This window comes from Anastrepha obliqua, chromosome 5 (genome assembly GCF_027943255.1).
Source record: "Anastrepha obliqua isolate idAnaObli1 chromosome 5, idAnaObli1_1.0, whole genome shotgun sequence".
Taxonomy (NCBI): Eukaryota; Metazoa; Arthropoda; class Insecta; order Diptera; family Tephritidae; genus Anastrepha; species Anastrepha obliqua.
The window spans coordinates 74,878,552-74,888,752 of record NC_072896.1 but is presented as its reverse complement, the minus strand read 5'-3'; the positions used below and the strand labels follow the sequence as shown (position 1 = coordinate 74,888,752).

Here is a 10,201-nt window from a genome sequence, read left to right as displayed (position 1 = left end):
ACAACAACAGCAATGGTACACTTCACAAATATTATGCAAATAAATGAACTTGATGCATCGAAGCGTATGAGAAATAAACATTCTTTTGATAAATCCTTTGAAACAAATGCGAATTCTTCATAAAAAGAAGTTCAAAAATTCAAAAGTAAAAGAAAGATATGAGACGAGATTATTTAAGGAATGTAATGTAGATTTTACCTAGGTTCTAGTAATTCTGCTGCGAACAATTTAAATAACTTTTTTATTCCATTATTTTTTTTTTTTTGTACATTTTTTAATGCGTCCTTCATATTTGCACAATGTATGTGCAGTAAAATCTTAGATTTACACCCACATATTATATATATACATAGTTCATGACTTTTACAAAAGATTTTAGCTTTAACAACTTGCTAAGTTTTGTCTAAAAATCTTGTTTATAAAACAAAAATTTTAGGAAAAGCATACTTATTATAACATGACTTGTAGGAGCGAGAGCACACTTTTATTGCCTGTGGTTCACTTCTACATTTTGCTTTGCTCCCGTTGCAGACGATTACTGTATGTACGCGATACCAAATTCCAAGAGTCCATGTATCTATCCATGCACATCGAAATGCATTTCTGTAATAAATAAAAAATATTTTAAATTTAATATGCCGGATGTCTATGTATTTGTTTAATAAAGTGTGCCTATTTTTAATAGATTCAGAGAAAGATTTAGTATTTTGTCAGTGCTTCGTTCACGATGGGTGGTGGCCCTTCCTTCTGCTCAGTAAATTATAAATATATGAATGCCAAAAACAAAACCTCGGATTTTTGCTTAGGAAAATTTTAGATCTATAAAAAATTAATTTGCAATTGTAAAACAAAAATGTTCTTTTTACTGCGCCTGGTAGGTAATATTATGATATTCAATTAGTCCCATCCTGCTCGCGCGGGAACTAATTGTTAATTATTCCAACGAATTTGACATTTTGTTCGCGGAGCACAAAAGACTTGAAAGTGGTAATTAAGAAAGCACAGTGACATTTTTTTCTGCGCGTTGTCGAGAATTCTTGCTGAATAAATTTTTATTTCTAAGCAACCGGCCACAATTGTCACGTGAATTTGAGCATGAGTAACAATCGGTTGGATCGGTTGATTCGTAACCAACTGTGTGTATGAAACATCAAATGTAAAAAATGTTATTTTGTTTACAATTGCGATCGTTCCCCAAACACCAAAAATTGGAGGGCGACTTATTCAAACGTCTGACAAAGGATATATGTAAGTGCAAATTAGAAAGTTTCTGTAGTGCATTTCTCCAGAAAAGGCATCAGTATCCTTCCTACTGTGAGAAATGTATATTTTAAATTTTGAATTCAAACCAGGCAGTCAACTGGCCATTGCAAATTTCGTGTTCGCGCACAATTTTTAATTTCTTTCGCTATGAGAGAGAATACTACATAATCTTCCAGAATTTTTTTCCTCGCTTCGGTTTTTAAGGGTTCCCCATATACAAAGTTCAACTTAAGCCGAACTACAATGGCTTAGATGGGATATGCGTAATTGTGTTGTACAGACCTGCTCCGAGGAATCCAATGTGACACCCGGTTTACTAATACATTTTTTAAAACATTTTTCTGTCATTTTCTGCAAATAAGAACACCGCATTATTGGTTGTGTAATTGTTAATATGTGAAACTCATGTGCTCACCGTCAATAGTTCTTGGGCATTAGCCACCGCAATTTGTTGTTTCACCTGCTCAATAAGTTCTACTTTTTCACTGTTTGATAAATTAGTTACGCTTGACATTTTGCTGATAAAAAGAAAAACCAATTACCACACAATTTACAATACAATTTCTATTGAATTCCCTACAACTGAAGCAATCGCACTTAGCATGGTAGGTTGTAGAACTCTACAAGATATCTTTTTCATCAAATTTTTGACAGCTTTGATCATAGACTACAGGATGACACGAGAATAAATTAATTTAAAAATGTTCAATAAAACGATATGGTAACAGTCTAACTAATTTGATTAAAGAATTAAGAATAATTATTTTACTTTATGAAATATTTTATAAAATTTGTCTAAAAATTATATGAATTTCAAAACTGTTACTTTGCAAACTTTCATTTGCTATTTTAAACATTTTATCGCTTATCTCATTTTCTCAACAAGCTGTTGTCCTGAATATTAAATGTAGCACTCTGAACTTAAAGCGTGTTTACGTTTGATATTTGGATTTATCTGGTCTTTGTAGAGGGCAATTAAATTAAATTAATTTGTCAATACGTTCTTGTGCTATAGTCATTTAATTCAGTGTATACATATACATATACTCTAACTGATCGATCTCCTCCCGCAATTTGTGGTGCAAGACTCGATGTTGTCCTATGAATAGCGCCTACAGTTTTGTGCCAACTTCGAACGGCAGATAAATGTTATGAGAAGCTTTTTCATGGGCGAATTATACTCCGATATTGGCCGTTGGCTGCCCAGGGCGACAGCTAGTCGGAAAAGCTTTTTCTGTTGTTGTTTCACGCCCACAGTGGGTTTCAAACCATAAGCCAAACCATGGTGCATTTTTATATACTATTGATAAAAAATTTAATTTCACATATTGCTTTCAGATTTTGAATAAAAAAATTACGCAGTAAATCAGCCAGTATGCAGATAGTTTTGTCGAAGTGAATTAAGTCCAGTGACGTTTGCAGGGCCGTTTGGGTGTCGCACCATCTTTACTTATTCCATGATAATCAGCAGTAAAAATAGAGAAATTAATTATCTTTGAGATATCTTCTTTTTTTATTGGTCGCTGAATTTGGTCAGGGGAAATTGTGTTGAGTGGCAGCTCCGCTCAGCTACTGAACACTTTGAGAATCAGCTGATAGATAGCTTAAGCTACGTGCATACGTCTAATAGCATAAACACATCGACCACGTTAGACGACTGAAATTATTTGCCAAATTGAGATCGAGTCTTTTTAGGAACACAACTACGAATTAACACTCTAAAAAGTTCGCGTGTTTGAAAATGTTGCAGCCCATTATGGCCCAACCTGGTTGACGTCGGCAGAGATGGTTTAATATAAATGGGAATTATAAATAAAAACTTGAATTTGTTTTAATATTTATATTATACCTATAAATGTATAAGTAAGACACTTATTTCTTTACGAAAAATTATGCCACTTGTGCTGTTACAAGATGTGAAGTTTGTCTGTTATATATTTTCTAAAATAAGCTTACATAATTTTTTGAAAATTGCATTTGATTCCCTTTGATTTGCATTGCACTCTTGCAAGGATGGCTTTGAGAAGTCAGTCTTCACTATTCTATGGAGAGAGGATTTGGTTAGGTTGTGCTGACAATCATGGACTGATGAGCGGACAGACATGCTCTACTCGAATCCTCTCATTATTCTGAGCATTTTGATGTGTATATGTATATATCTATATCTTGATTCCTTTATGCTTTATACGAGAAAAATTATAATTACTGAATTGGACTGATCGAAGGGACCATATAACTAGCCGCGACAGACATATGTATGCTGGATATCATATTCAAAAAAATAAATGCCATGAAATCATATACTGGAGGATAATACAGGGTGGCTGATGAAAGCCGCTACCAAAAAAAACATTGAATAACTTTTTTTCTTTTTAAGTTATCTGTTCCATTTTTGTTTTAATTTGCAGATTGATCTTTAAAATTTATTAAAATGGATAACTGGGACACGCAAACAAGAATTTGGATAGTCCGCCGCTATCACGCACTGGAGTCCGTAGTTTTGGTACAGAGAGAGTACAGGCGGATGTTTGGCGGCGATCCCCCGAGCAGATGGACCATAATGAGACTGGTGAATAATTTTGCTGAGCAAGGAACAGTCGCAAGAAGGCCTTATCATCGAAACCCACCAGTTTGGACGGAGGAAACGATCGCTGCTGTAGCTGCAGCTATACAAAGCAATCCAAGGGTTTCAACAAGAAGCTTATCTGCTCAGCTTGGTGTCAGCCGACAGTCTTTGCAAACAATAATGCACAAAGATTTAGACTTATTTCCCTACAAAATTCAAATGGTTAACAAATTGAACGCAGCAGACTTGCCGATTCGCTTGGAATTTTGCCAGAAGATCCTGCAAATGGTGGAAGAAGACCAAAACATGTTAAACTGCCTTTTCATGTCTGATGAGGCCCATTTCGATTTAAACGGCAATGTGAACAAACAAAATTGTCGAATATGGAGTACTTCTAACCCACAGATACTCCACGAGACGGAATTGCATCCTCTTCGCGTGACAGTGTGGTGTGCGGTTTCTTCACGCTGTATTGTCGGGCCTTATTTTTTTGAAGAAAATGGTCACACCGTTACGGTTACTGGAGACCGTTATTTGAAAATGCTGAAAGAATTTTTCTATCCAGAACTAGGCCGAAAGAGAATTCCTTTCAACTCTGTGTGGTTTCAACAAGATGGGGCAACGTCTCACATAGCCCAGACTGTTATGACAGAGTTGCGACGAAAATTTCCCAATAAACTGATTTCAAGAAACTCCGAATTTCGTTGGCCCCCCAGGTCGCCTGACCTTACTGCACCTGACTTTTTCTTGTGGGGTTTATGTAAACAAGAAGTTTATAAAACAAAGCCAACAACTTTGGATGAACTAAAACAATCCATTCGGGCAACAATTGCGGCTATTCCTGTCGCAACTCTCAAAGCAGCAATGAACAACTTTTTACTAAGATGCCGCACTTGTGTCAACGAGCATGGGGGGCATTTAAATTCAATTATTTTTAAAACTAGTTAAGCTACATTTAATAAAATTTAATGACCTTCAACTTGAAAAAAAAAAAATAAATGAATTCCATACACTAAAAAAAAGTTATATGAGTTTCTTAATGTAGCAAAATTCATCAGCCACCCTGTATAAAGAAATTAATTCCAACAATATTTGTGTTTTGCATAATTTGAAGTTCTCAAGCTCTTAACAACACCTAATACAATACTGAGATGCCGAAAATTGAATGCCGTCTCCAAATGAGTGATAGTTTTAGGATGTAAGGGTTATTATTTGAGAAATGGGGACGGAAGTTGGTTATCGCCTTCTGATTAGCGGGTGCTGTTTTGAAAAATGTTTGTTTTTGTGTTTTTTGTAGAAGAATTGGGGATCGAAATAAAAATTGTTGGCTTGGGAAAACTCGAGTACCTTGAACTGTCTTCCATGGGAAGACCCGTCCCCTGTAAATCGTTATAGGCACCCAACCGTCATTTATACCAGTTGGATTTCAGCTGCTTTGTGAAACCCGCATTACCTTGGCGTAATTGGCACCATTTGTGGAACAACATCAAGACGCACACCACAAATAGGAGGAGGAGCTCGGCCAAACAACGAAAAAGGGTGTACGCGTCAATTATATATGTATGTCGAGGTGATACTCAGCATATGTTTGGCATATCAAGGTACCACGCATGACACTAACCACCTCTCCACATGCCCACTTAAACCTACTCATCTAACATCCTTCTCCTTTTGGTTCCGTTCTGTCGGAGAAGCCGGTTTCCTGTATCTAAGGTTGGGTGAGATTGCCGACGACGAGTGATGGCTTCACGGCTTTAAGCAGGGATAGGCAAGCTAGAACTGGAGTGACAGTGACAAACATTTATGGGAATGTTTATGCTGTTACTACAGCAACCCTGGCAAAAATATTAGCTACGATCGTTCAAGCATACTATTGGGGACCGGAAAATATGATTTATTTTACAGTAATTTCAATTAAATAATTTTTTGCAAGTCTTTCTTTTTAGTCCATCTGACATTTAGTGTGCAAATTTCCAATGCCGGATCAATAAAAATCAGTTGGCTTTTCAGTAAATGAAAATCCGATAGCGCAATGTCGGACGAGTACAGTGGGTGAGGTAGTACCTCCCACCCCATTCCATCAGTTTTTACCAGCGTTGTTCTTGCGCAGTGCGGTATTGCATTATCGTGTTGCAAAATAACGCCTTTTCTATTTATAATCTTTTTCATCAATGTCCATTTGCCTTAAAAGGTTGTTGTTGTTGTTGTAGCAGTAACTTTGCCCTGTCAATGTAGTGTAATCACCGGTCGACTTCGTCTAGCTCATCTAACGGTAGGCCCAGGAAACTAGCTGTTTCGACAGGTTGGGTCCAGAGGGAGAGGGGTGTTAGATGAGTGGGTTTGATGGGACATGTGAAAATGTGGTTAGTGTCGCGCGGGGTGCCTTCACATGCCGGACATATGTTTAGTAGGTCGGGGTCGATCCTGGATAAGTAGAAGCTTAACCTGTTACAGTATTTAGAACGTAATTGTGCCAAGGTTGCGCGGGACTCTCGGGAAAGTTGGAGCTCTTCGTCTGCGATAGGTGGTTGTTGGACTCCGATAACGGCATTCAGGGTTCGGGAGCTTAGGAAGGTGGTAATGGTCTCCCCATGAATGCCGTTTATGGTCTGTCGGTACACTGTCCGATCTAGTAGCTGACGTGCCTGGGAGGTGGCTCAGGCTCAAGCATAGGTCTTCATGGGTGAGGCCTACGGTAACACCCTAGCAGAAATTGCTTGCTGAGCAGTTTGTTATGCTCCTTCACAGGCAGCATATGGGCCTCGTCGTGTAGGTGTTGTATCGGGGACATCATGAGACATCCTGTCGCGGTCCTTATGGCAGTATTTTGGTAGGTCTGAAGCTTCGTCCACTGCGAATCACTGGTTCGAGGCGACCAGACAGGCGCAGCATAGTTTAGAACCGGTCGGCCTATTGCCTTGAAAGTTGACAGTAACATTTCCTTGTCTTTGCCCTAAGTGCTGCCGGTAAGCGACTTGAGGACGTTGTTGCGATTCTGTACTTTAGTTGCAATAGCGGTTGTATAGGTGAGAAGGAGAGCAAGCTGTTAAAGGTAACTCCCAATATTTTGAGGTTGTTAATTGTCGATTTTTACCTTAAGTTGCAGCTTAACCTTCTTTGTCCAGGTCGCCGTGGATTTAGTGGGGGAAAGTTGTAAGTTCCTCGCAGTGAAGAAGCGAGAAAGGCAGGCGAGGTAGTCGTTTACCTTGTAGCATAGGCCATCAATGTCGTTGCCCGACGCCATTATCGTGCAGTCGTCGGCGTAGGAGACCAGTTAGACTCCCTCTGGTGGTTGGGGGAGTTTCGAGATATATGGCAGAAATTGAAAAGCAAGGGTGAAAGGACATCACCCTGCAGCACTCCTTGCTTTATATTCCTCTGTTTGGATGTTTGGTCTCGAAATATCACCGACGAATGACGAACACTCAGGTAGTTCGCAGTCCATCTCTTCAGCCCTGGTGGGAGTGTCGACTGTCGACGCTACTAGGACAGTCCTCTCACAGGGGTGGTTTTGGTTTAGTCCGCGGGTGCTAATGACGGTGAGTGCCGTGGTGGTGCTATGCACACTTCGGAAACCATGCTGGTGTGAGGCTGGGGTGAGGTATTTCGCTTATATTGGGTTACCAGTTGCCGAATTGAGATCCTTTATCCGAGGATCCCCGGGATCGGTCTGGCGTAGGAGATCACTGCTTCAGCTGGGAAATTGGGACGTATGTCCCGGATCCTTGCGTGCACATCGGTGGGAATGCGGAGAGCGGCGAAGGTGTTTTCAGTAAATACCGCGAATCTAGTCCAATCAGCTTTAGTAAAGTTGATGCTTTCCATTTCAATTCAACCGGGGTATTCGGGTCATGTTCTTCGATTTCGATGTAACTTAAATATGTTGCTCTCTGGTCAAAATAATGAGACACGTATTTTTTTGTTCGCCCGAAAAATTTTTTTTTCAAGATTTATCGGCAATTTTGTTTTTCGGCTCAAACCCGATTTTTTTTAATTATATAAGAAACATTTTTTTTAAATGCCCATAACTTAGTCAAAAATGAACCGATTTTAATAATTCTGGGTTCAAAATGATCGTAATTACTTACACGAGCGACTTCATGTAGAAACAATTGCAAAAAAGTAGTTGAAAATTTTTTATTTAGCAAAAAAGAAAAAAAATTGAATTTTTTTCGAAATTCAATATTTCAAAAAGTGTATTTTTTTATAACTTTTTCCAAATAATTAATAATTTTAATTTTTAATAATTAATAATTTTGGGTTCAAAATGATCGTCATTACTTACACGAGCGATTTCATGTAGAAACAGTTGAAAAAAAGTAGTTGAAAATTTTTTTTTTGCAAAAAACAAAAAGTGCGAAACAGGTTTTTTACTCAAAAATTCATTACTCAAAAACAACTCATTTTAGCTACTGGACATTCAGCTTAATTGAAGTTTGAGGTGTCCTCTTGATTTAGAAAAAGTTATAAAAGAAAAAAATATACATTTTTTGAAATATTGAATTTCGAAAAAATTTCAATTTTTTTTCGTTTTTGCTAAATAAAAAATTTTCGACTACTTTTTTGCAATTGTTTCTACATGAAGTCGCTCGTGTAAGTAATTACGATCATTTTGAACCCAGAATTATTAAAATCGGTTCATTTTTGACTAAGTTATGGGCATTTAAAAAAAATTTTTCTTATATAATATAATTAAAAAAAATCGAGTTTGAGCCGAAAAACAAAATTGCCGATAACTCTTGAAAAAAAATTTTTTCGGGCGAACAAAAAAATACGTGTCTCATTATTTTGACCAGAGAGCAACATATTTGAGTTACATCGAAATCGAAGAACATGACCCGAATAGCCCGGTTGAATTGAAATGGAAAGCATCAGTTGATATATGACCGGTGATCCGCGGAAACAAAGTCGGCAGGTTTCTCGATCGAGATGATAATGGGCAAGGGGTCTGATGCAAGCGATAGCATAGGTCGCCAGATTATGCTATTTATCAGACCTGCGCCAGCAATTGTGATGTCAGACAAGCTGCTGCAATTGCCCATTACCCTAGTGGGGGCGTCGTCGTTTACGGTGCTGAATGTCGAATCGGCTATCTGCTCTGCCAATAGGTGTCCCCTACCATCATTTGGTAGGCCTTAAAAGGTCAAATAGTTTTGTGTGCAGTACCTTATCAAAAGCCTTTCATAGTGAAAGAAGCATATAGAAATATCTTTGTGGACGTCTTAACAGGTTTGTATTAGGCCTGAAGGCTGAACAACGCTTCGCGCGTTCCCATAGCTTGTTTGAATCTAAACTGCTTACAACCCATTGATTGTTCACATTTCGTAAATAAACGTCTGTGAAGGATTTTAAGAAATATTATATAATATTTTCAAGTCATGACTCATTAAATTAATGTGCCGATAATTAGCGCATTTGTTAGCTCCTGATTTTTTACGAAGGTCGACTGCAGCCATGCCTTTGGATACACACCATAATCATAAATTTTATTAAATATTTGAAACGTAATTCCTATATTTTCCTCATCTACAAGTTTATATAATTCAGCTGGAATTTCATCCGGACCGACGGATTTATTATTTTTTGCCAAATTTAATATTTTTAACACCTCTCCTTTTGTTATGATTTGTGCTGACAATGGTCCTAGGTTTTAACACTTGAAAATGGACAATTCTACGAATATGCCATCAAACACACAAAGCGCCTTTTTCGGACGTAAACTTGGCTTAAGAGTCCTGGCGGTTCCGCCTTTTGCGGATTATCATACAGAACCCAATTTTAACCTGAAGTGACCAAGCACTCACAAAACGATTCTAAATATATTGTACCGTTGAAGCAATAAGTTGCATGCCGTGAATCTGATAGCTCTGTTTTTTTTTTTCAGACAGATTATGCGGAATTCAAACACCTGTTGTTTGTTCCACCAATTTGTGGCAAATGTTTGTGGATGGTCGACCGAGTTTGGTTAAGAGTATTTGACAGTTCCTCGATTGTTCGACACGGACTTGCTTCCACTTTCGCCCCTAATACGTCTTTGTCTAAAGTTGTTCTGATTATTTTCCTGATCAATGTTAGTCGATCGAAGAAGATCGAATTTATCGGATTTGAACTTACTAAACATCCTTTGGCATTTCCGAATATCTAAGTCACTTGGGCAAATATCGACAATGTTGTTAGTAGCAATTGTTGTATTTCTAGCCTTGTGGGACTCCGAAAACATACAGGGTGGGCCATATAGCGTTTGCTTTTTGAACCACCTATTTTTTTGAGAATGGTAACACAAATGGCATGTCAATTGTGTTCATAATTTACTTAAAGGTTTGACATTTACGAAATGGGACGCTATACGCTTGAACAAAATTGGGAAATATT

General features: G+C 37.9%; 1 protein-coding gene across 1 annotated transcript; it reads right to left on the bottom strand.

Moving 5' to 3' along the window:
- Positions 1 to 239: 239 nt before the first annotated feature.
- LOC129247665 (mitochondrial import inner membrane translocase subunit Tim13) lies at positions 240 to 1,906 on the bottom strand. Its single transcript, XM_054886895.1, has 3 exons — positions 1,679 to 1,906; positions 1,546 to 1,614; positions 240 to 603 (listed from the first exon to the last, which is right to left on the bottom strand). The coding sequence occupies exons 1-3, from the start codon at positions 1,775 to 1,777 to the stop codon at positions 505 to 507; spliced, it is 267 nt and encodes an 88-aa protein (XP_054742870.1). The 5' UTR covers positions 1,778 to 1,906; the 3' UTR covers positions 240 to 504.
- Between the last annotated feature and the right edge of the window lie 8,295 nt (positions 1,907 to 10,201).